Source organism: Jaculus jaculus, chromosome 1 (genome assembly GCF_020740685.1).
Source record: "Jaculus jaculus isolate mJacJac1 chromosome 1, mJacJac1.mat.Y.cur, whole genome shotgun sequence".
Classification (NCBI taxonomy): Eukaryota; Metazoa; Chordata; class Mammalia; order Rodentia; family Dipodidae; genus Jaculus; species Jaculus jaculus.
The window spans coordinates 230,595,069-230,620,616 of NC_059102.1; the positions used below are offsets into that span (position 1 = coordinate 230,595,069).

General features: G+C 47.8%; 1 protein-coding gene across 1 annotated transcript in view; it reads left to right on the top strand.

The window, feature by feature from the left end:
• The window catches only part of Gpt2 (glutamic--pyruvic transaminase 2), a 49,695-nt gene that overhangs the window by 18,547 nt on the left and 5,600 nt on the right, over window positions 1–25,548 (top strand). The window contains exons 4-10 of the mRNA XM_004664831.3: window positions 834–964; window positions 5,384–5,627; window positions 10,785–10,864; window positions 13,709–13,845; window positions 19,169–19,343; window positions 20,970–21,125; window positions 23,615–23,727. Of these exons, the coding sequence (XP_004664888.2) occupies window positions 834–964; window positions 5,384–5,627; window positions 10,785–10,864; window positions 13,709–13,845; window positions 19,169–19,343; window positions 20,970–21,125; window positions 23,615–23,727 (1,036 nt within the window). The remainder of the gene's footprint in view (window positions 1–833; window positions 965–5,383; window positions 5,628–10,784; window positions 10,865–13,708; window positions 13,846–19,168; window positions 19,344–20,969; window positions 21,126–23,614; window positions 23,728–25,548) is intronic.

A 25,548-nucleotide genomic window follows, 5' to 3' on the forward strand; every position in this document is an offset into this window, starting at 1 on the left:
GCTTGCCCTGGCTTTCTTGGCATCTCCAACATCCTGGGGTCTCTACTACAATTTAGGGTTCACACTTTGTGCAGTGGCCAGTCAGGGGACTGTGACCCTGCCACTCATTGCTTGGCCTCAGTGACACTCTGAAACCATGTAACTTCACCTCCACAAAGGAACTCACACCAGTCAAGTGCCGCGGATGGCTCCTCCAAACTCTTTTTTAGTCAGAACCCTCCCCCCTGCTTATCACTGTTCTTTTAGTGTTGCCTGGTTGTAAATTTCATATAAATAACATTCTGACCTTAACCCTAAATGCCAGCCTAAGGCTATTCTTGACGTGGGGCAGAGTTGAGGGAACATGGCCAGCAGCCTCAGCCTCTCTGGTTGGCATCGCTTAGAGCTGTCTGTGAGTTACTTGGGAGCACAGATATCAGCTTGTTTTCTCAAGCTTTATGGAACCATGTGTAGGAAATTAATAGAGGCACAGAAATCCCAGATCTAATGGATTCTGTTCTTACAAAACATGGCTAAATCCCAGGTTATGGGTACTGTTTGTCTGGCAAGAAGCCAGGGCTCTGGGTAATGCTTAATGGATAGTAAGTACTTAGTGAACATTGAGTGGAAGGAAGGACTAGATGGATGTGTGAATAGATGGGTGGGTGGGTGGGTGAAACCCAGGTAAGTGGTTAAGCAGCTTACTACAGTTCCAGAGCCCAGAGCAGTAGGAGTCAGGTCCCACCGTAGAGCACCCACTCCCCAGCTGTCCTTGTCCTTAGTCATACGTATGTCACGTGGATTTTGTGGAGCCAGATATCCTGCCTTTAGACGCTCTCTTGCTTCTTTCACAGGATCTTACAGTGCTAGTCAAGGTGTCAACTGTATCCGTGAAGATGTGGCGGCCTTTATCACCAGGAGAGACGGCGTGCCTGCAGACCCAGACAACATTTACCTGACCACCGGAGCCAGCGACGGCATTTCTGTATGTGTGACGGGGGGCCCGTTCTTACCCAGTGTTCACCCGTATGAAGGTCAGCCTTGCATGTTAGGGCCCAATGTTTGAACTGACTAGCATGGAAACGGGCCTGTTGGGAAGTATGGGTCGCCCTCTGGTCCCCCCACCTAGTAGCCTGTAGTCTGGTTTTTAGTCTTCCTGAGCCTGGATACTGCAGTAGCCTCCATTTCCCTCCAGGGGACACACGGCAGGTCCGACTTGAGGGGAGCCGCGGGAACTCTTACCGTGCCCATTGGCCTTTTCAGTACTTGGCATGCACCGGTGTTCCTCGTGGGCCAGGCTTTGTGCTGGGGGCTGGGCTCGGAGAACTCAGGGAACCAAGTTCGTCACTTGTCCTCAGCTTGCACATCAGGGCTGGGACAGAACAGCATGAGCACCAGCCAAATGATAGTCACCTGGCCAGCTTTCAGTTTCTGTTCTAGGGCACAAGGGAGGACCAAAGCAGGAACAGCGGGGACTGTGGCCTTGCGGGCTTCTCTGAGAAAAGCTGGTGCCGTGCAGGAATGGACTGGGGAAGGTGGGAGGAGTGTTCTCCAAGCTGAAGATCAGTGCGTCACACAAAGACCAGAAGCCGGGAGGAGGCTTAGTGTTTTTAAATGGAACTGGGGTGGGTAAGCACACGTAGGGAGAGACAGTTACCAGAAAGATTGCTGGAGAGGCAGGGGATGGCTTGGCCCTGAAGAGACTAAGATACCACACTAAGGATTTAGGTCATCCTAAGAGCAACAGGGAACTACTGAGGCCTCATTCGAGGGGGCAGGGGGCACATGATTCAATTAATATTTTCTTAAAAAATTTCTTTTTAATTTATTTTATTTGAGATAGAAAGAGGCAGAGAGAGAATGGACATACCAGGGCCTCTTTCCACTGCCAACGAACTTCAGATGCACGTGCCACCTTTTGCATGTGGTTTTACCTGGGTGCTGGGGAATTAAACCTGGGCCCTTAGGCTTTGCAGGCAAAGGCCTCAGCCACTAAGCCATTTCTCCAGCCCTCAGCTAATATTCTTAAGTTAACCTTTGGCTTAGCCAGGAAGAGCCTGCTAGATGTGATCAGAATTTAGAAGGTGAAAGAAGGCAGGTTTGATTCACCAGTACTCAAGTAAAGCCAGATGTGCAAGGTGGTATCTGCATCTGGAGTTCATTTGCAATGGTGGGAGGATCTAGCATGCTCTCGCTTGAGCTTGCTCACACTCACTCTCGAATAAATAAATACATATTTTTTTCTTTTTTTTAAAGGAAGGTGAAAAAAGAGGTGGCTAGGCTAGGGTCCGCAGTGACTTGGGAGCAAGTGGACTAGCAGCAATGGTTATGTCACTGAAGGAACATGAAAATCTGGGCTTGGAGGACTTGTGGCTTGTCTCCCTCTTTCCCTCTCTTCTTCCCCTCCCTCCTTTTCAATGCTGAGGATCAAACTCAGTATGCTAGGCAAATGCTGTACCACTTAGCTACACACACCCAGGCTCTCCATTTGCTTTTGGCATGCGCCTCCCGGGCCCTGGCCCCATGCCAGGTGCAATGCTATCAACTCATTAAAAAAAAATTATTTGGGGCTGGTGAGATGGCTTAGCGGTTAAGGCACTTACCTGCAAATCTTAAGGACTAATTTGATTCTCCACATCCCATGTAAGCCAGATGCACAAGATGATGCAAGCACGCAAGGTTGCACGTGTGCACAAGGCGGTGCACACCTCTGGAGTTCGATTATAGTGGCTGGAGGCCCTGGCGTGTCAATTCTCTCTCACTCTCTTGCATTAAAAAAAAAGGCCAGTCTATTGGGCTTGGCTCAAAAAAAAAAAAAAAATTGTGTGTGTGTGTAGATGTGCTCATAGTATGACAAGCATGTGGAGGTCAGAGAGCAACCTTAGCTCCTCTACTACATTCTACTTTGGGCTGACACAGGGCACAGGGTCTCTGTTGTTTTGATATTAGGAAGGCCAGACTAGCCGGCCTGGCCAATGAGCTTCTCAGGATTTTCCTCACTCGGCCTCCAACTGCTGTAGGCATTGGGATTTACAGATGCAGGAGCTACTTTGCATCTGGCTGTATGTGGCTGCTGGTGATCTGTAATCTGGTTGGCAGGCTGGTGGAACAAGCGCCTGTAACCACTGAGGCCCCTCTCCAGCCCTCATTGGGAATGTCTCTGTTTTCTCACCTCACAGGCTATTTTTGTTTGTTTGTTTGTTTTGTTTTGCTTTGGTTATTTTTGTGGTGGTGGTTGTTTTCCAAGGTAGGGTCTCACTCTAGCCCAGGCCGACCTGGAACTCTCTGTAGTTCCAGGCTGGCCTCCAATTCACAGCGATCCTCCTACCTTTGCCTCCTGAGTGCTTGGATTAAAGGCATGTACCACCATATTTATTTATCTGCAAGCTGAGAGAGGGAGAGAGAGTGTGTGTGTGTCAGGGCCTCTAGCCTTTGCAAATGAACTCCAGATGCATAAGCCACTTTGTGTAACTGGCTTTATGTGGGTACTGGGGAATCGAACCCAGGTTGTTGGGCTTTAAAGACAAGTGCCTTAACAACTGAGCCATTTCTCCAGCCCCCTTGTTTTTGATATTGCGTGCTTATTTGTTTTCATATGATTTTTCAAAAATATTTATTTATTTATTTGACAGAGAAAGAGGCAGAGAGAGAGAAAGAGAATGGGTGCGCCACTGCAAACAATCTCCAGACACATGTGCCCCTTGTGCATCTGACTAACACGGGTCCTGGGGAAGCAAACCTGAGTCCTTTGGCTTTGCAGTCAAACACCTTAACCACTAAGCCATCCCTCCAGTCCTCATTTGATTTTTTTAAGTCAAGATCCAGGCTATAGTCCAGGCTGACCTAGAACTTACTCTGTAGCCCAGAACGATCTCCACAGTGATCCTCCCACCTCTGTGATGGGATTCATGTCATGAGCCACTACACCTAGATCGAGTGTTCTGTTTCTCAAAGCCTTTGGAGTCAATATATTAAACCCTTACTGGAGTCCATAAGGAAATGAGCCTACAGCCATTTAGGTGGTCTGCACACTGTTCAATCTGGTGGCATTCTGGCCGTAAGCAATTGAGCCTGAGATAGACCCTATGTTTCTGGGTAAGACAGAGGCTCTCCCTGCTGAGGAATTTGGTTTATGTCAGTGAATTACTGCCACCTTCATCAACACCCACCGGATTCCACAGTTTGCTTTCTCAGGAATCCTACAAACGTGCATTGTGCTCTGCTTGAAAAGGGACCGAAGCGCCACCTGGTGGATTAGTGTTTCAATGGTCTCCTATTCAGTAGTCTTTCCTGCCATGAGCTACTAACACAAGAGTCTTGGCCTGGAGAGATGGCTCAGTGGTTTAGGCACGTGCTTGCAGGGCCTAACAACCTGAGCTTGATCCCCCAGTACCCACGTAAAGCCAGATGCACAAAGTGGTGCATGCATCCGGAGTTTGTTTGCATTGGCTAGAGGCTCTGGTGCACTCTCTGCCTCTCACAGTCTCTCTCTCTCTTGCTCCTTATAAATAAAATAAAACAGTCTAAAAACAATCTAAATGAGAGTTTCAGGATGGGGTCAGACTAATTCTGGAGCAGGACAAGCTTGGATACTGCTGTTGTAGAGTCTGTTGGGTTGGTGTTTTGAGACAGGGCCTCACAGTGGTAGTCCATGCTGCCCTCAAACTTGTGATTCTTCTGCCTTAGCTTCCCAAGTGCTGAGATAAGAGATGTGTGCTACCACCCCCAGCATAGTGTTGAGTCTTTTAAGTACATGCCATGCATGGTGCTAGGAACTATGAATAAATAAATAAATACACACATAATTTTTTTGAGGCAAGCCCAACAGACTGGGCTTTTTTCTTTTTTAAATGTGCGTGAGAGAGAATTTGTGTGCCAGGGCCTCCAGCCATTGCAATTGAACTCCAAATGTGTGCGCCACCTGTGTGCATGTGTGACCTTGCACGCTTGTATCATTTTGTGTGTCTGACTGATATGGGATCTGAAGTCAAATATGGGTACTTAGGCTTCACAGGCCAGCACCTTAACTGCTAAGCCATCTCTCCAGCCCTATAGTTTTCTTATTTGTATATAGTTTTCTTATCTGTATATTTGCATGGGAGGGACAAAATGGGCATGCCAGAGCTTCTTGCTGCTGCAAACAAATGCCAGGTGCACACATGCCACTTTGTTCACCTGTGTACTGCGACCTTTAAAATGTTCTATTTTGCTTACTGTTTCCAGCAGCCCTCATGTTAGAGATGAGGAGAGAGACTCGGGAAGGTGCAGCAGCTTGTGTGGGGTTTTACTGAAAGTAGGCATTGGGGCCGCTGGCGAGCTGGGCTGGTCAGGCTTGTCCGCTCGTCGGCTCCTGAAGGATTAGGAGTGGCGGGGACGCTGCAGATGTGACTTCTCGGTTTTGCAGACCATCCTGAAGCTCCTCGTCTCCGGGGGTGGAAAGTCTCGGACAGGTGTGATGATCCCCATCCCACAGTATCCACTGTACTCCGCGGTCATATCCGAGCTTGACGCCATCCAAGTGAACTACTACCTGGACGAGGACAACTGCTGGGCCCTGAATGTGGACGAGCTCCGGAGGGCAGTGCGGGAAGCCAAAGACCACTGTGACCCCAAGGTGCTCTGCATCATCAACCCCGGAAACCCCACAGGTGTGGACTTGACTCTCTCGCCACTTTCCTAGGGTATGGGGGTGCCCAGAGTACTGGACATCTGGCCACTAAAGAGTTAAAAACGGCAAGGTCCTTTTGTCCCAGTTTCCCAATCCAATTCCCGATTTGCTAATAGCCATGAAACTTGGCTCAGGCCCTCTCAAGATGTGAACATTCTTGAGTGGTGGGGTGTGTGTGTGTTTTCTAGGCAGGACTTCATTCTAGCCCAAACTGGCCTGGAACTCACTCTAGCCCATATTGCCCTTAAATTTGCCTTGATCCTCCTACCTCAGTGTCCCTCCTGAGTGGTGAGATCAAAGGCATGCACCACCACACCCAACTACCTGGGTTGTATTATTATCAAAAACAGTTTTTATTTTTTATTTTTGTTCTCCTTTCGTCTACAGAGACTTGCCTTCTTGGTATTAGTCACACACAAACTGTCACCATTAATCCTGGGCTTCATTTCACCTTTATTTCCACTTGTTTTTCTGAACGGGGTTTGTACAGTATTGGTATTGGTTGCTGTGTACCTTGAGGCCTGAGAAGGAAATGCCATATTAAAAACAAAAGCAAGCAAGCCAAGCCGGGCATGGGGCATGGTGACACACACCTTTAATCCCAGCACTCAGGAGGCAGAGGTAGGATTTCCTGCTGTGAGTTCAAGGCCACCCTGAGACTCCATAGTGAATTACAGGTCAGCCTGAGCTAAAGTGTGACACTACCTCGAAAAAACAAAACAAAACAAAAATAAAAGGGCAACAACAAAAAAGCAAGCCCAGTGAGGTGCACACACCTTTAATCCCAGCACTTGGGAGGCAGAAGGAGGAGGATTGCTATGAGTTCAAGGCTACCCTGAGACTACATAGTGAATTTCAGGTCAGCCTGGGCTAGACCAAGACTCTACCTTGAATAAACAAAAACAAAATTCAAAACTAAAAAGCAAACCAAAAAAGTGTATTTCTAGAACTTCTAAAGCACCCTGAATTTTACTTATTTTTCTTTTTTTTAAAAAAAAGTTTACAGTCTTGCCTGTTTTGACTTTTGGGCCACTGTCTTCATGAGCCTCTAGAGGTATTTGGATGCAGAGAACAAGGGCTCCTCTCTCCTTCTTTGTCTAGAGAGATTGGTTTGGGGCCAAAACGCATTAGAGTTGATTGTGGAATCGGCTTCTCCGGAACATCAAATGATGCCTCAGTCAGCTGAAAGTCCCACTCTATGTCCTGAATGCAGAAAAGAGGTGCAGCTGGTGGCAGCACTGACTCATTTACCCAGTGCCTTGGGGGAGGGATTAAGATTCTGCCCAGGATGCAGTAGGAAGTTGACAAAGAGCTGGGTTCTCAATGTGGGCTGTACATCAGAACCACAAAGTGAGCTTTGGGTGGGGGAAAAAAATCTCAGGCCAGACCACACTTCAGGCTCTGGGGACAAGGCCCAGACACCAGTGTTCTGTGCAGCTGATGAGAACTACTTCCAACATTAGCTCATTGAAATAACAGGGCGAGCCCCATGCACCAGTATTTTGATGACTGGGGTAAAGGGTTGGAGAATTTGTATGTCTAGAAGGTTCCTAGGTGTCCTTGTGCTGCAGTAGAAAGTCATGTGATATAAAGAGTCTGCTTTTTGGGTTGGGGTTTTTGTTTGTTTTTTTTCCTTTGGAGGTAGGGTCTCACTCTAGCCCAGTCTGACCTGGAATTCACTATGTAGTCTCAGGCTAGCCTTGAACTCATAGCAGTCCTACCTCTGCCTCCCTAGTGCTGGGATTAAAAGCAGGCGCCAGCACACCTGGCTTCAGAGTCTACTTTGGAGCACCTTCACCTCCCCCCACCTTTTTTGGGGTTTTGGTTTTGGTGTGGTTTTTGAGACAGGGTCTTACTATGTAACCCTGGCTGGCTGGGTACTCACTATATAGCCCAGGCTAGCCTCCCGCTCACTGGAGTCCTCCCTCTTCAGCCTCTGAGTGCTGCGATTTCAAGCCTGTACCACTGGTTTTAGAGTGAATACTTTCTGCGCAGGTGTTGACATAAACCTTTCCACTTACCTGTCTGGGAAAGAAATACCTGCACCAGAGACCTTCCTTCCTATTCTAGGTACTGGTGTTATGTGAATGTATATTAATGTAAGTAATGTTTACAGTGACTTTATAAGTGGGCTGACTCTGGCTTGCCTTGACAATGGGAAATAGAAACTTCCCCAACCATATACTGTAGTCAGCTAAAGATGTCTAATGCACTGGGCTGTGTTTTTAACTTTATTTTTATTAGGCAGAGAGAGGGAGAAAGAGAATGGGCATTTCAGGGCCTCCAACCAGTGCAAATGAACTCCAGATGCATGCGCCCCCTTGTGCATCTGGCTTATGTGGGTCCTGGATCCTTTGGCTTTGCAGGCAAATGCCTTCACCGCTAAGCCATCTCTCCACCCCCACCTGCCAATTCTTAAACAAGTAATCGCTGGGGCTCTGATAGGCCAATTTTATGTTTGTTTGCTTGTTTGTTGACAACATTAGGTCAGCAAGCAAGCTTGTAATCCTCCTGCCTCATTCTCCCCAATGCTGGAGTTACAGGTGTGTGTTTCAACACCTGGACTGGCCAGTCTGTGTTTCTAGCCTCCTGCTCATAAGACAGTTGTAGGCTGTCACAGAAGTGAGGAGGCATAGTCGGCTTGTGAGGAATTTCCTTGGCCCAACCTCTGTAATTGAGTATTTGAGGCCTGTGTCAAAACCATTACCTTATGTCTTCCCGAGCTGAGCCCCTCTAAAACTGTATGTGATTTCCCTTTAGCACTGTCATGTTTGTCTTCAGTGTCTCCATGGCTGTGCCTTAAGTGACTGCTGAATCCCAGGCACCCGGGAGACGTGCCCGTGCCGACCAAGTTTGCGTCATTGCTAGTATCTACATTCCCTGGCTCTCTCACTTCCTCTACCAGGGCAGAGGCTTTTGAGGCTCTGGGCCTTCCTCAGTTTCTCTTTGGGCTCTCCTCAGCATTTATGACTTTTTTTTTTTTTTTTTTTTTTGCATGTTTTGGTGCTCAAACCTTTGCTTGTATTCTAATAGGATATGGTTGTAGGATCAGTCTTGTGACCAGGAGAGTTTGCAGTTAGGTTCTGCCCAGGAGGGTTGCCAGCCCCTTTTTGTCTCAGAACAGTGGCTGGTTGCATGGACACACCAGGGCTTGCCATTCTCCTGGAGTCCCAGAGCCCCAAGCTTGCTTCTTTTGAAACCCAGTTGGCACTTGATTGGCAGGGGAAAAGTCAGTCCCTTAGTAATGGTATTGGTTCATTGCTAAAGTAGTGCAAGGAGAAGTACTGGCCAAATGATTATAAAATGCATGCATATATTTTTGCCCAGGCATTTTTTTCCTTATCACCTAGGCAAGAAAATACTTATAGTAAAAAGGCAACATATTCTCCATACTCTGCATTTAGACATCTGTGTGTGCATAAATAGTACATATATATATATATGTCTGTGTATATATACATGCATAAACATAGTACACACAGATACTCTCCACATGGCCTTTTTAAAGAAAATGCAAGCTTGGTGGTAGTGCTTTTTCAGACATTGCTGGTGCCACACTCTAAGCAGGTCTTAGAAAATACTGGGAGCCGGGCGTGGTGGCACACGCCTTTAATCCCAGCACTCGGGAGATAGAGGTAGGAGGATCACCGTGAGTTCAAGGCCACCTTGAGAGTCCATAGTGAATTCCAGGTCAGCCTGGGCTAGAGTGAGACCCTACCTTGAAAAACCACCAAAAAAAAAAAAATACTGGGGCAAGTCCCATTGCTACCTTCTTGCCTTTCACCACTTGTACTTACGGAGTGTCCTGTGAGCAGCTGGCTCAGTGTCCAGCAGTCTGCACACATGTCTGTGACATGGTTGGCCCTGCGGAAGGGGGATGGAGCCAAGAAGTGCAGTGTGCTCCTCGTCTCCATGGTCTCTGGTGAGGCTCAGCTCTCCTGTGGTAACAGCAGACAGGAGACACCAACATGGCTGCCAGGCTCACTTATTCGGCAAGCGTTGATGAAGCGCATGCTGAGTACCAGCTGCATGGGTAGATGATGGGTTGGCATGGGTCTGTGCTGGCTGTCTGGATGCAGACAACCCCAGTGTCTCTCTGGTAACTCACCTAGTTACTGTAGCAGCCAGTGCAGTTCTTTCGGCTGCTTGCTACTGGTGCACAATATGGTCAGACATGTGACTTGACCGAACTGCTTTTAATGTGTGTGTGTGTGTGTGTGTGTGTGTGTGTGCGCGCGCGCACGCGCGCGCGTTAGGCTGTCTTGCTACTGCAGTCAAAGGCCCATCTGGCTTACTGTGTGTGGCTGGGGAATTGAACACAGGATAGAGTTGAACCTGGATCAGTAAGCTTTGCAACCAAGCAAGCAAGCACCTTTAACCACTGAGTTACCTTCCCAGCCCCTTAACTATTTTTTATTTGTTTAGTTTTTTTTTTTTGTTTTGTTTTGTTCTGTTTTGTTTTTGTTTTTCTAGGTAGGGTCTCACTCTTGCCCAGGCTGACCTGGAATTCACTCTGTAGTCTCAGGGTGGCCTCGAACTCACAGCGATCCTCCTACCTCTGCCTCCCAAGTGCTGGGATTAAAGGGGTTAAAGGCGTGCGCCACCATGCCTGGCTAGTATTTTTTTTCTTTTTGGTGTTTTGTTTTTTTTTTTTTGAAGCAGGATGTCACTCTCACCCAGGCTGACCCGAAACTCACTATGTAGCTCAGACTGGCCTTGAACTCACAGTGATCCTCCTACCTCAGCTTCCCAAGTGCTGGGATTTTAAGTGTGAATTAGCAGGCCCGGCAACATAACACGTCCAGTTTTATTTTTCTCCTCTTTGTGCTGACCCTTCCGTGCCTTTCTGTCCTCCAGATTAGACTAGCATTGGCAAATTCACACCCCGCCTAGCAGAATTAGAAGAAAATCGGGTGTGAACCAGGGCTCCGTCTGCTTGCCTGATTTGAGTTAGGCAGGGGCTAGCCCTCTAGGCAGTTAAGAGGGTGATGACACTCCTGTAGAGCAACAGGAAGGGGGTCTCCTTGGATCTTGAGGGAAGCACAGAACACGTAAGCGAGTCCGGGTGGGATTCTGACCTGGGGGCAATTTAAATAGCATTACAACCTACATTTTGGTTTTCTTGGGGATTTTGTAGGCCAGGTACAAAGCAGAAAGTGCATAGAAGATGTGATTCACTTTGCCTGGGAAGAGAAGCTCTTTCTCCTGGCTGACGAGGTAAGAGCAGTCCCAGAGATGGGTGGGCTGAGCTCAGAGAGGGGAGGGGGCAAGCTTTCTAACTCAGGCTGTCCTCAAACTCATAGCAGTTCTCCCGCTTCAGTTCCCAGAGTGGTGAGTTAACAGGAGTGAGTCACCATGTACAGTTAGGTATGAAAATTATAATACAAATCACCTTAAACTCAGGGAATAAAAAAAAGATGGTAGAGTTACAAGTGTATGGCTAGAACGAGGGACTCAGCATATCTTTCAGATTCTGTTTTCCCTTCTTCTGTGTTGGCCTCTTACACAGGCCTGTTGTCTTCCCAACCTAGAAAGGGGCTTTTCATCCTTGTAGCCACAACAGAGGTCTCAGAGTTGCACCTCACTGGTTCTGCTTGAGTCATACTCTTTTATTATTTTTATTTATTTATTTGCAAACAGAGAGAGACGAGAGACCGAGCCCTGGGCATGCCAGGGCCTCTAGCCACTGCAAATAAATTTGAGATGCATATGCCACCTTGTACGTTGGACTTCACGTGGGCACTGGGGAATTGAACTGAGTTGTTAGGTTTTGCAGGCAAGCACCTTAACTGCTAAGCCATTTCTCCAGCGCTGCATTCTTATTTTTAAATTTATTTTTATTTATTTATTTATTTGAGAGAGAGAGAGAGAATATGGGTGCACCAGGGCCTTTAGCCACTGCATTTGAATTCCAGACGCATGTGCCACCTTGTGCATTGGGCCTATGTGGGTACTGGGGAATCGAACCTTGGTCCATAGGCTTCCTAGGCAAGTACTTTTACTGCTAAGCCATCTCTTCGGCCCTCATATATTTTTTGTATATTTTCAAGAGAAAGAGAGAACATGGGCACACAAGGGCCTCTTGTTGCCGTACCCAAACTCCAGACATGTGCCACTTTATGCATCTGGCTTAAAATGGGTACTGGGGAATTGAACCTCAGGCCATGAGGCTTTGTGAGCAAGCGCCTTTAACTGCTGGCCTATCCTGCCAGCTCTTGAGTCATATTCTGATTGCTGGACCAGTTGTGACCCAGGGGTTGCAACATGCGAATTGGTCAAGCCCCAGCAAGGTGTGAGCTTTCTGCCCTGTCCTTCCCAAACTTCCTAATGGAAAACGGGGAAGGTTATTTTCTGAGGGAAAAAAATCAAGGGACTCCCCAGGGAAGGGAGTGTGACTGCCCTGTGGCAGAAATGACTGATGTTCACTACTGATGAGGATGTGGTTCTGTGCCTCCCAGAGTTTCATGTGTTCTATCGCATTTAGTTCTTCAGAGCCTTTGAGGATCTTAATCTCGTAGCTATAGCTTTTTCTTTTCTTTTCTTTTTTTGAGGTAGGGTCTCGCTCTAGCCCAGGCTGACCTGGAACTCACTCTGTAGTCCTAGGCTGGTCTCGAGCTCACAGCAGTCCCCCTACGATTCTGCTTTCAAAGTGCTGGGATTAAGGATGTGCACCACGATGCCTGGTAGCTGTAGCTTCTTGAACCCCAATTCTGAAGACAGGGTCTGCTTGTTCTTTCCTACTTTACAGGGAAGAAATTGAGGGCTCACCACATGCAGTTCTCATCTTACGTCCACGTCTGTATCTGCTGGATAGCTGTGGCTTCTAGCACCACATTCATTGCTTTGCTCTTTAGCGTCCCCACCGGATACCCATGCTGACACGTGGCAGCATTAACATAAATGGGTGTAAAACTCTTCTAAAAGAGAAGAGGCAGCAAAGAGACCCAGTTCACTAGTTTCCCCACTGAGAGTGGGAGGAGGAAAAGGGCAACAGCACATAGACCGAAGATGAGCTGATCTAGAAAGTCCATTTCCCTCGTCTGCAACATGACTGTGGAAAGTTAACCTAAAAAGTCAAAGTAAGAGGCCGGGCATGGTGGTGCACACCTTTAACATTTTAATTAATTAATTAATTTATTTATTTGAGAGAATGAGCATACCAGAGCCTCCAGCCACTGCAAATGAACTCCAGATGCATGCTCCACTTTGTGCATTTGGCTTACGTGGGTCCTTGGGAATCAAGCCTCAAACCAGGGTCCTTAGGCTTCACAGGCAAACGCTTAACTTCTAAGCCCTCTCTCCAATCCCTTGTGCACACCTTTAATCCCAGCACTCGGGAGACAGAGGTATGTAGGAGGATTGTCTTGAATTCAAAGCCACCTTGAAGACTACGTCGTAAATTTCAGGTCAGCCTGGGCTAGAGTGAGACCCTGCCTGGGGGGGGGGGGGTCAAAGTAAGGCCACTTGTGGGCTGTGAGTGATTTGGGCAAGAACAAAACAGATGTGGCGTCTACTCTGGCAGTAAGTAGAAAACAACACAACGTAATACCACACGGGGTAAGTGTTATAAAAGTAATTCAACATAGTCAACTCCTAAAACTGGGAGGTCAGAAAACAGGAGCCTTAACTACTATTGCTGTTCATGTAATTAAAGGAAATACTGTGCTTTAGGAGAAAAGTTTTGCTTAGGAATATATGAGTCTTCAATGTCCACAGTGGTCTGAATAGTTAGGAAGGCAGCCTAGAGAGTGAGTGGAGGGCGAATATGGGAAATGTAAGGGGTGCTTCTGAGCTGTCTTAAACTGAGCATTCAGTCTGAGACCTCTCCATGCCTATTCTGGAAGGTTCCTGCAGGTATCTTCTCGCTTGTCTGTGGAAGTGGCATTGGAGGCTGGGTTGCTTGGTTGGTTCCAGCAACCTATACCTGACTACAGACTAGTCTTGAGCACGTGCGCCCCACTGTGGGCTCTGAACCTGGAGCTACCCTCAACAGCAGCCTGCAGGAGGTCAGCCTTCTCCAAAGGCCTTGCGGTGACTGTCCCCGTTGTATCCACCATGCAGGTCTACCAGGATAATGTCTACTCTCCAGACTGCAGATTCCACTCCTTCAAGAAGGTGCTGTATGAGATGGGCCCCGAGTACTCGAGCAACGTGGAGCTTGCTTCCTTCTACTCCACTTCCAAAGGCTACATGGGCGAGTACGTTGACCTCCACCCACTCACTGCCTGCTGCCTCTCGGCCTGGCAGGTCCCAGTGCTACGTCCTCCTCTCTGCCTGTTCCTTGGCTCTATCCTGTGGTCCGTCCATATAGCTGAAAAGAATGCAGTCCTTATCATTGGCTGCTGCGCACCTCAGAATCAAGAGGAGGCAGGCTTCACTCCTCCACCTGAGTCTAGTGGCATGAGAACTGACTTCACGAGAGACTCAGGTGAAATAGGGTCATATTCATAATGAAGCAGACTGCGCACAAATGATGGAAACGAAAATGAGGAGCTGCCAGAGCAGCTTCCAGCACTTGGCATCACTGTGCCCAATCGCTGATATTAACTGAAGTCGGAAAGACTCAAGCAGGGGAGGTTGAGTACACACATGCCATCAGGCTGCTGGCCTGAGTGTAAGGCTGCCCTAGCACTGGGTGGCTCAAAGGGCCAGCTTTGATCGTGCGTCTGTTAATTGGATATTTATGAAGCACTTACTGAGATCTCAGCACTGAGGACCTCTGTCCTTACAGAGCTGATGTGCTAGTAAGGAGTGAGGCCATAGATTAAGAGCAAAGTCACGAGAGAGATGGAGAACAGGGATCAGAAAAGAGGTTAAAAAAAAAAGTAAAAGAAAAGAAAACACAGGATGGGCTGAGGTTGTAGGCATAAAGTTGGGGAGGAAGGAACATATGTGGGAAAAGAGGGCTCTGGACGGAAGGAGTGGCACATTGAAAGACGGGGGGGGGGGGAGGTCGCTGGAGAGATGATGCGCTGGTTAAAGGCACTTGCTTGCAAATCTTCATGGTCCAGGTTCAGTACTCCACTACCCAGATGCACAAAGTGGCCCATGCATCTAGAGTTCATTTGCACTGCCACACCCTGCTGCACCAGTTCTCTCTCTCCTTGCAACTAAGATATTTCAAGAAAGACCCTAGTGGTCAACAAGTGTTGGTGGGATGTTGAAGGAACAGTGTGGAGGCTGGAAAGGACGAGCAAGGAAGAAAGTGGTAGAAAAGGAGACCAAAGTCCTAACAGGATAGGTCCTCTGGGATACTTGGGTTACTTTTTCTGTTTTTTTTTTTTTTTTTTTTTTTGAGGTACAGGGTCTCACTCTAGCTCAGGCTAACCTGGAATTCACTGTGCAGTCTCAGGGTGGCCTCAAACCCCTGGCTACTTTAATTTTTTTTTTTTAATATATTTTGGAAACCAGGCGTGGTGGCACACACCTTTAATCCCAGCCCTTGGGAGGCAGAGGTAGGAGGATTGCCATGAGTTCAAGGCCACCCTGAGACTACAGAGTGAATTCCAGGTCAGCCTGAGCTAGAGTGAGACCCTATCTTGGGGGGAGGGATATATATATGGCTGGAGAGATGGGGTGAGGTGCTTGCCTATGAAGCCTAAGGACTCATGTTCTACTCTCCAGGTCCCACATAAGCCAGACACACAGTGACACAAGGGGGCGCACATGTCTGGCGTTTGATTGCAGTGGCTGGAGGCCCTAGCACACCAAGTCTCTCTCTCTCTCTCATAAGAATAAGGGCCAGTCTGTTGGGTTTGCCTCAAAAATATATATATAAATATATTTTCATTCATTTGAGACAGAGAGAAAGAGGTAGGGCATTCCAGGGTCTCTAGCCACTGCAAGTGAATTCTAGATGCACTGGCTTATGTAGGTACTGGGAAATCAGACTTGGGTCCTTAGGCTTCATAGGTGAGCCCTTTAGCCACTAGCCATCTCTCCACCCCCTACTTTTCTTTTTGGTTTTTTCGAGGTAGGGTCTCCCTCTAGCCCAGGCTGACCTGGAATTCACTCTGTAGTCTCAGGGTGGTCTTGAACTCATGGTGATCCTCCTACCTCTGCCTCCCGAGTGCTGGGATTAAAGGTGTGTGCCACTATGCCCAGCTCCTATTTTTCATTTTTGCTGAAAGTGGGATGGAAGCAGAAGTGTGGCTTTGTCTGATCAGGCCCCTGCTTGCTCTGCAGTAGGTAGGGCAGCCTTGGGGATTCATATCAGGAGGCCTTTACTGTTACCTGGATGAGCTGTTGTGGACCTCAGTAGCGATGGCAGGAAGAGCCAAAATACGTTTGAAAGTGGAGTTGAGAGGAAGGGTGGATTTGCCATCAGGAGGTGGGAAAGGCCTGGGGAGAGAGAGCCGAGTTTGCCTTTGGACGTGTTACATTACAAGTGTCTGTCTGATGTTCACATACAGACAGGCGTGAGTCGAAGTCGCAGCTGGCATCCAGCTGGAGACTTAAATTTGGGAGATGTCAGCCTGGAGATCTTAACATGGAGTGAGTGTGGGGACGAGGCCAAGAACTGGGCCCCTACTGCTCAGAGGTTTGGAGGAAAGGAAGAGCCTCCAGAGGAGACAGAAGGAAAGATGGATTATTTTCTACCAAGGGTGTCATTCCCAGTGTTGGAGTTCGATGTCAACATAGGGACGATGCCCATTTGGTAGCCTGGAAGTAAAAAGAGATTTTGGCCAGGTCAAGGGAGCTAGATCTCTTTAGGTTGGTTGCTCTTCTCTTTATTTGATGTGAGGAGGAATCTGTTTATGCTCTGGATGGCAGTGCTGGAGCCTTGCTCTTTTCTATGAAGTTCGTTCTCTAAACAAATCTGTTCTCTGTTCATTTTTCAAACTCAGCATTTTTTTTTTCTTAGTTTATTTGAATTGTGTGCATGCGTGCGTGCATGTATGTGTGTGTCAGGGCCTCTTGTCACTGCAAATGAACATACTCTTGTACCATTTTTTTTTTTATCTGGCTTACTTGGGTGGTTTATGATTGGTTCCTGGGTTGGCAGGCTTTGCAAGCAAGCATCTTTGACGACTGATTATCTTCCAAGCACCTCCAAAGTATTTTTGTTGTTGTTGTTGTTGTTGCTTTTTGGTCTTGGTTTTGGTTTTTCGAGTTAGGGTCTCACTCCAGCTCAGGCTGACTTGGAATTCACTATATAGTCTCAGGGTGGCCTCGACCTCACAGTGATCCTCCTACCTCTGCCACCTGAGCACTGGGATCAAAGTTGTGTGCCACCACACCTGGCTGAAAGTGGGTTTTTTTTTTTTGTTTGTTTGTTTGTTTTGTTTTTCAAGGTGTGGTCTCTTTCTAGCCCAGGCTGACTTGGAATTCTCTATGGAATCTTAGCTGGCCTCAAACTTACAATGATCCTTCTACCTCTGTGTTGCAATCAGGTTCACATTGCTGGTAGAAATCACCCAACCAAGAGCAGCTTGTGGGGGGAAAATGAGGTTTATTTTGGCATACAGGCTCAAGGGGAAAGCTCCATGATGGCAGGGAAAACAATGGCATGAGCAGAGGGTGGACCATAGCAATAGGAGAGTGTGCCAAACACTGTGATGGGGAACTGGCTATAACACCCTAAGCCTACCCCCAACAGTACACTGCCTCCTGAAGGCATTAATTCCCAAATCTCCATCAGCTGGGAACCTAGCATTCACAACACCTAAGTTTATGAATCAAACCACCACATTCTGCCTCCTGAGTACTAGGATTAAAGGCGTGAGCCCCATACCCAGCTTTATTTTTGGTGGTGGGTGTTTGTGTTTGTGAGAGAGAGAATTGGCACACCAGAGCCTTCTAGCCACTGCAATCATTAAACTCCAGACACATGTGCCACCTTGTGCTCATGCATGACCTTGTGCATCTGGTTTACATGGGCTCTGGAGAGTCAAATCTGGGTCCTTAGGCTTATCAGGCAAGCACCTTAGCTGCTAAGCCATCTCTCCAGCCCTCCAAAGTGTTCTGTTGAGCATCCCATCATGTCAGATGCTCTGAAGCTGGAGGACACAGAGGAAGATGAGACCCTGTGTCAAGGTGCTTGTGTTTCTCTTGTCATCAGTCTGAAGATTGGTAGTCACAGACAAAAGAGCTCTGATAATAAAAGATAGTTTTTTGTTGTTGTTTGCTATTTGTTTTATATTATTTTTAGAGAGAGAGAGAATTGACACACCAGGGTCTCAGCCACTGAAATTGAACTCCAGATGCTTGTGCCACCTAGTGGACATGTGTGACTTTGTGCTTGCCTCGCCTTTGTTCATCTGGTTTATGTGGGATCTGGAGAGAGGTCAAACATGGGTCCTTAGTCTTTGCAGGCAAGTGCCTGCAAAGCCAAAGGACCAAGATTTGATTCTCCGCTACCTACATACTCGCATGCATCTCCAGGTGGTTTGCAGTGGCTAGAAGCCCTGGCATGCCCATTCTTTCTCTCTCTCTCTTTTTTTTTTTTTTCTTCAAGGTAGGTTCTCACGCTATAGTGTCCAGGCTGACCTGGAACTCACTATATAGTCTCGAACTCTCAGTGATCCTCCTACCTCGGCCTGCCCATTCTCTCTATCAGCCTCCCCCTCAAATTAAGTAAGTAAATAAAATAAATACTTTAAAAAAAATCCATATTAGCTGGGCACGGTGGTGTATGCCTTTAATCTCAGCACTTGAGAGGCAGAGGTAAGAGGATCACTGTAAGTTCAAGGCCAGCCTGGGGCTACAGAATGAGTGCCAGGTCAGCCTGGGCTAGAGTGAGACCCTACCTTGAAAAAAAAAATCCATATTGCCGAAAAGCCCATGGTTTGAGTTGCATCACCGGGATTGAAGATGGGAGAGCATGTGTTTAGCATGTTCAGGGCTCTGAGTTCCACACACAACCCAAACCAAAATCACAGAGAAAACTGATGTGACTGGAACCATTTCTCTGTACTTTTGTTTTCCTTCTTAGCTTTGCTCTCCTTCAGGTTGGACAATAGCAAAAATAGCAGCAAAAGTTGTTCCAGCAGTATCATCGTTCTGATTCCCATTAGCACTAATGAGCCCGTGCTCACTTCTGGAGGCTGCGCAGTGGGGTGCTGGCGGTGAATCTGGGGCTCACCTTGCAGGCAGAGGCTAGTGTATGAGTTGGGTTTCAGGCGAAGTTGCTATAACAAAACATCCCCGAATACTTGTGGTTTAGGCAAGGTAGAAGTGTATCTGTCTTTGATATCATGGTTCAAAGTTAGCAGGAAGACTAGAGTGGACTGTGCTTCGTGAGGTCATCCAAGGACTGGGGCAGGTGACTGTCCCTTCTCAACATCTGATGTCCACTGCTAGGAGACTGGTGCTGTGCTGTCTCTGTCGCTCAGGAAATGGGAAAGAGGACGGGGAATGCTTGTTTTTCCTTGTAAGCATGTGAATTTGTACACACCCCTTCTGTTTACCTTCCTTTGGCAACAACTCAGTCATACCTGTCATTTAATGCTAAGGGTGAGGTGTTAGGGAATCAGGCCAACTAGTAACTAGTGGGTGTGTGTCCTCTTCTCAACTTTGTAGGTGTGGCTACAGAGGGGGCTACATGGAGGTGATCAACCTGCACCCTGAAATCAAGGGTCAGCTGGTGAAGCTGCTCTCGGTGCGTCTCTGCCCACCAGTGTCTGGACAGGCCGCCATGGACATCGTTGTGAACCCCCCCGTGCCAGGAGAGGAGTCCTTTGAGCAGTTCATCAGGGTGAGTCTGCCGTCAGGATCATGGTGAATTCCAGCTGTGTCTCCTGATGGCCATACATCTGCTGGTGTATGTGGGGGGCGGTTCCCTTTCATCCTCCAGAGAGTGCGCGTGGTCCTCCTGGTGCCCGAACCACACCCGCACACGTCAAGTCTGAGATGGCAGCAGGTGTGCTTTGAAGTGGGGACCATGGCTGGTATGGAGGGCTCCTCCTTGCTTACCTGTGAGCATCATGGATGGGTGGGCACCCACAGGGAGAGCCTTGTGTCCTGCAGAGATTCTATTACCAAGCTGACAGGAACCCTCACTGGATCATGGACCCTAGAAGTCATCACCTAGCTGGTACAGGCTCACACCTTTCTGTTTTGGACACATGGTGTCATAGCCTAGGCTGTCTTTGAACTCTAGATCCTCCTGCCCTGGCTTCCTCAATGCTGGGTTTATAGGCATGCACCACCATACCTTCCTCCTCTTCTAAATACAGTAAGATAATATAAAGAGTTGCTAATTTTTACTTATTCTATATTTATTTATTTTATTCAAGATAGGGTCTCACTGTAACTTAGGCTGACCAGGCATTCACTGTGTAGTCCCAGGCTGGCCTTGAACTCACAGCTATCCTCCTTCTGCCTCCTTGGTGCTGGGATTAAAGGCATATGCCACCATGCCTGGCACAAGTTGCTGTTTTGAAATATCTGGTCCTGTGGCTCCAGTGAGGGATATGCACAGTGTTATGGCGCCATCTTCATCCATCCATCCTAGGAGCTTTTCATTAGCTCAAGAGGAAACTTCAATCCTAGTAAATAAGTCCCCACTCTCCCATTCACCCAACTCCTGGCAATCATCATTCTCCATTCTGTCTCTGTGAAGTTCCTTACTCCAAGATGCCTCACATACGTGGAATTCTATCATGTCTGATGTTTTGTGATTGGTTTATTTCACTTGGCACACCTTCCATGTTTGCCCATGACATGCAGAGAACATTAGCGGTCTCTTCAGGACTGAAGACGGTCACGTGTCACTGCACACTGTGGTTATTTGTTTATCAGCAGGCCCCCTCTTCATCTCATGTGAGGCAGAATTTGCAAAAACCTTATGTGGCTCTTCTCTGTATTTGGACACTTGTCTAGCTCTGCACTGCCTACTTTGCCTGGGTCTGTGTCCACACACACACACACATAAATACTAACCATGAAGGACAAGGGCGGTTCCCAGATGAAATAGTGGTATTTGTCTCCAGGAGGTCCTGGAATTCGTAGAAGTGGTCACAGGGTGTTCACACACTGCCAGGTCCATTCAGATTAATGGGTGCATAAAAGGACTGATTTTTCTCATTTCTCAGGAATGAGTGCAAGAATAGACTCCACGACATAGGTTATTTGGGACACAGGCCCTGTGGTGTGAACATCCCGTGTATTCATTTGCCCCAAGGTACATGGTAGGGGGAAAAAAGTCCCTGTAGAAGATTTAATCATGCTCCCATAATCCACCATTGGTAGTGCATGTACACGCACGCACGCACGCGCTCATCTTTTGTCATTCTGTCAGCATTGAAAGAGCAGCCTCCCAGTGGTAAATTCCTAGCCTTGTCCATAGATACTGACCCCTGCGTTTTTTGTCCCTCAACAGGAGAAGGAATCCGTCCTGGGTAATCTGGCCAAGAAGGCAAAGCTGACAGAAGATCTGTTTAACCAAGTCCCAGGAATCCATTGCAACCCCTTGCAGGGAGCCATGTATGCCTTTCCTCGGATCCTCATCCCTACCAAGGCTGTGGAGGCAGCTCAGGTCAGTGTGCTGGGCTGGCTGGCTGGCTGGCTGGGTTCCCTTGAGCTATGGGTCATGGGCAGATTTTTGCTTTGAGGAAAAAAGCAGCACTGGCCTTCGGGGTTCTGAACTCTATTTAAAGACAACAGGCTCTCAGAGTCTCAGCCACAGCAGTGTGTGGTGACGGGGCATTATACAAGGCCAACCCCGGACTCCAGTCTGGACTCTGTTAGCACTGGTGCTCTGAAAAGAAGGACCCAGGAGTAAGGTGACGTCGACCCGGGGGAAGCAGCAGGGCCCCTCACCTTCCCCAGCCACTCTGCCCCAGAGTAGCGCTTTCTAAGATTGAATATACCCAGGGTCTCGTGAAAGTGTCCCTTGTGGTTCATGAAGTCTGCAAGGAGCAGAATTCTGTGTTTCCAACAAGGTCGTGGATGTTGCTGCAGACCTCACTTTGAGTATCAAGGGGAGAGCAGTCTTTCTGAAAGTGGTGTCCTCACTCCATCCCAGAATCCGCTGGCTCCTTTGTTAAAACCTTCAGAATCAGCCAGGCATGGTGGTGCATGCCTTTAATCCTAGCACTCGGGAGGCAGAGGTAGGAGGATCGCCATGAGTTCGAGGCCACCCTGAGACTGCATAGTGAATTCCAGGTCAGCCTGGGCTAGAACGAGACCCTACCTCAAAAACAAACAAGCAAGCAAAAAACAAATTTAAAAAACCATTCAGGATATAGGCCCACCCTAGACATACAGAATCAGACTTCTTGGTATCGGACCCTGAGAATCCCTTGGGGGTTGGGGCGGTGCTGTTGTATAACCCAGCATAGGAGCAAGACTATACTTGTTACTTTTCTTGTTGCCATGATCAGTCCCTGAGGAGAAGTAGTGTAAAAGAGAAAGGGTGTATTTTGGCTGAGGGTTTGAGGATACAGTCAGTCAGGAGCTGCTCAAAGCTATGGAGGCAAAACTTGAGGCTGTTTGCTCGTCTCTGAGTGGAATGGGGAGACAAGGAAGCAGAGAGAGGGGAATGCTGGTGCTCAGCCTGCTTTCTCCTCTCTCCCTTTTTGTTCAGTCTGAACACCCGTCTATGGGATAGTGCCCACATTCAGGGCAAGTCTTTGGTTAATCCTCTCTGGAAAAGTGCTCATCCCCACTCCTGATGATGTGCTTCACTAATGCCCTAGGGCCCTAGACATTTCATATTTGTCATCATCATTTTTTAAGATACAGTTGCCCGGTGTGGTGGCTCACACCTTTAATCCTAGCACTTGGGAGGTAGAGGTAGGAGGATCACCATGAGTTCAAGGCCACATAGAGACTGCATAGTGAATCCCAGGTCAGCCTGGGCTAGAGTGAGACCCTACCTCAAAAAAACAACAACAAAAAAAGATAAGAGTCTTACTCTCAGGCTGGCCTCAAACTCACTATGTAGCTCTAATTGGCCTCAAATTCAACACAATCCTCCTGCCTAAACGTCCCAAGTGCTGCTATTATAAATGTGAACCATTATAGCTGCTCCTGGCTTTGATCTGTTTGTTTGTTTGTGTTGGAGGTAAGGTCTCACTCTAGCCCAGACTGACCTAGAACTCTGTAGTCCTAGGCTGGCCTCAAACTTACAGCGATCCTCCTGCCTCTGCCTCCTGAGTGTTAGCATTAAAGGTGTGTGTCATCACACATGGCTTGATTTTGTTCTTTTCATTTTGAAGCAGAGTCTCAGTCTAGCCCAGGCTGACCTGGAACTCTCTCAGTAACACAGGTTGGCTTCAAACTTACAGTGACTTTCCTACTTTAGCCTCCCAGTGTTTCAATTAAAGGTGTGTAACACCTCTCCAGCCTCTCCCCAGTCCTGGCTTTTGTTTTTTTGAGAGAGGGATTGAGGGAGGAAGAGAGAATTGGCACTCCAAGGTGTCCACCACTGCTATTGTGCCACCTAGTGGGCATGTGCAACCTTTTGCTTGCCTCATCTTTGTGCATCTGGTTTATGTGGGATCTGGAGTGTCAAACATGGGTCCTTAAGCTTCGTAGGCAAGCACCCTAACCATTAAGCCATCTCTCCAATCCTTTTTTTTTTTTTTTTTTGGTTTTTCAAGGTAGGGTCTCACTCTGGTCCAGGCTGACCTGGAATTCACTATGTAGTCTCAGAGTGGCCTTGAACTCATGGCGATCATCCTACCTCTGCCTCCCAAGTGCTGGGATTAAAGGCTTGTGTCACCGCGCCCGGCTTTCCAATCCTTTATTTTTATTATTATTATTTTTTTTAATTTATGAGAGAGAAAGAGAGAAAATTGGCATGCCAGGGCCTTAGCCACTGGCAAACAAACCCCAGACATGTGCACCATTCTGTGCATCTGGCTTATGTGGGTTCCGGAGACATGAACCTGGGACCTTAGGCTTTACAGACAAGCACCTTAACCACTGAGTCATTTCTCCAGCCCGATTTTTTTTTTTTTTTTGAATGGCATGTCAATAGAGTGTGAGCCAGGAATAATCTTAAACTCTGTCTTCTCACAGTCCCATAAAATGGCTCCAGACATGTTCTACTGCATGAAGCTCCTGGAGGAGACGGGCATCTGTGTTGTGCCTGGCAGTGGCTTCGGGCAGAGGGAAGGCACTTACCACTTCAGGTATGATAACCTCTGTGGGGGAGGGGAGGCTTGGGTCCCTTAACATGTAGCACAAGCTGGCTTCAGAGACTGGGGCTATGGAGCCTGTGTTCTCCGCCCCTTTGCCAGAGAGGGAGGAGAACCGGGGCACCCTAGCCATCGCCTCTGAGAAGTCTTCCTGGGCTGTCTGCCTCCCTGCTCTGCCTCCTCCTTTGCCCTTTAACTCTCCGTGATGGCACCGCACAGCACGGGGAGAAGGCCTGGCACGGAATAGATGCTCCACACCTCCTTGGATATACCATGGGTCATGGCACCACCGTGTACCCCAAAGTGTGCCCTGGCTCAGCTGCCAGCATGGTTAGGAATGCAGATTCTCAGAGGTGAGCTTCCAGGCAAGGGTTCCCCCCTGAGGCTCACTCCATTCAGAATGGTCTCTTCTCCACCTGTGCTGCTTTCTGAAGCCTCTTGTGGCAAGTGCTGAAAAGGAAATGTCAGCCGGGCATGGCAGCACACGCCATTAATCCCAGCATTTGCAAGGCTGAGGTAGGAGGATTGCCATGAGTTCAAGGCCAGCCTGGGCTACAGAGTGAGTTCCAGGTCAGCCTACGTGTTGCAGTCAGGTTCGCATTGCTGCCAGAAAATACCCGACCAAGAGCAACTTGTGGGAAAGAAAGGTTTATTTTGGCTTACAGACTTGAGGGGAAGCTCCATGATGGCAGGGGAAAATGATGGCATGAGCAGAGGGTGGACATCACCCCATGGCTAACATAAGGTGGACAATAGGAACAGGAGAGTGTGCCAAACCCTGGCAAGGGCAATCTGGCTATCACACCCATAAGGCTGCCCTCAACAATACTCTGCTTCCAGGAGGCGTTAATTCCCAAATCTGCATCACCTGGGAACCTAGCATTCAGAACACCTAAGTTTATGGGGGGCACCTGAATCAAACCACCACACTAGGCTAGAGTAAGACCCTGCTTGAAAAAAGGGAGGGGGGGGGCTGGACTGGGGAAATGGCTTAGTGGTTACGGTATTGCCTGTGAAGACTAAGGGCCTAGGTTTGATTCCCCAGGACCCACATAATCAAGATGCACAAGGGGCACACATGTATCTGGAGTTCGTATGCAATGGCTAGAGGCTCTGGTATGCCCATCCTCTCTTTCTCTCTCATAAATAAATAAATTAATTAAATACATAAATAAATAAAATATTTTTAAAAATTCAGTGTTGCTATCACATGAATGAACCTTGCTGGGAGATATTCACATAAGATCACGGATTCTGTGATTCTGTTTACATGAAATATTGAGCATCAGGGATGGAGAATAGCTTAGTGCTTCCTTCAGCTGAGGAGAGGTTGTGGCGGGGCATGAGTGTCAGTAAGCATGGGGTCTTAATACTTCTAGGCACAATGGAAAATTCTAATAAAACATGGTGATGATGCTTGGATCACTGTTGACATGGTAATATCATAGGCCTGCACCTTAAATGGCCAAATTTACTTAAATCATCACTAAGGCTATGTAGTGCTGAAAAGCGATTCTCCTCCCTCTGCCTCCCAAGTGCTGGGATTGAAGGTGTGCACTACCACACCCGGCTAATAAAATTTTTTTTTTTAATTTTTTAAGAGTAGGACACGGGATTGGAGAAATAGCTTAAAGGTTAAGGCATTTGCCTGCGCAGCATAGGGACTCATGTTCAACTCTACAGATTCCATGTAAGCCTGACACACAAGGTGATGCAAGCACACAAGTTTGCACATGCACACAAGGTGGTGCACGCATCTGGAGTTTGATTGCAGGCCCTGGCGTGCCAATTCTCTCTCTCTTGCATTAAAAAAAA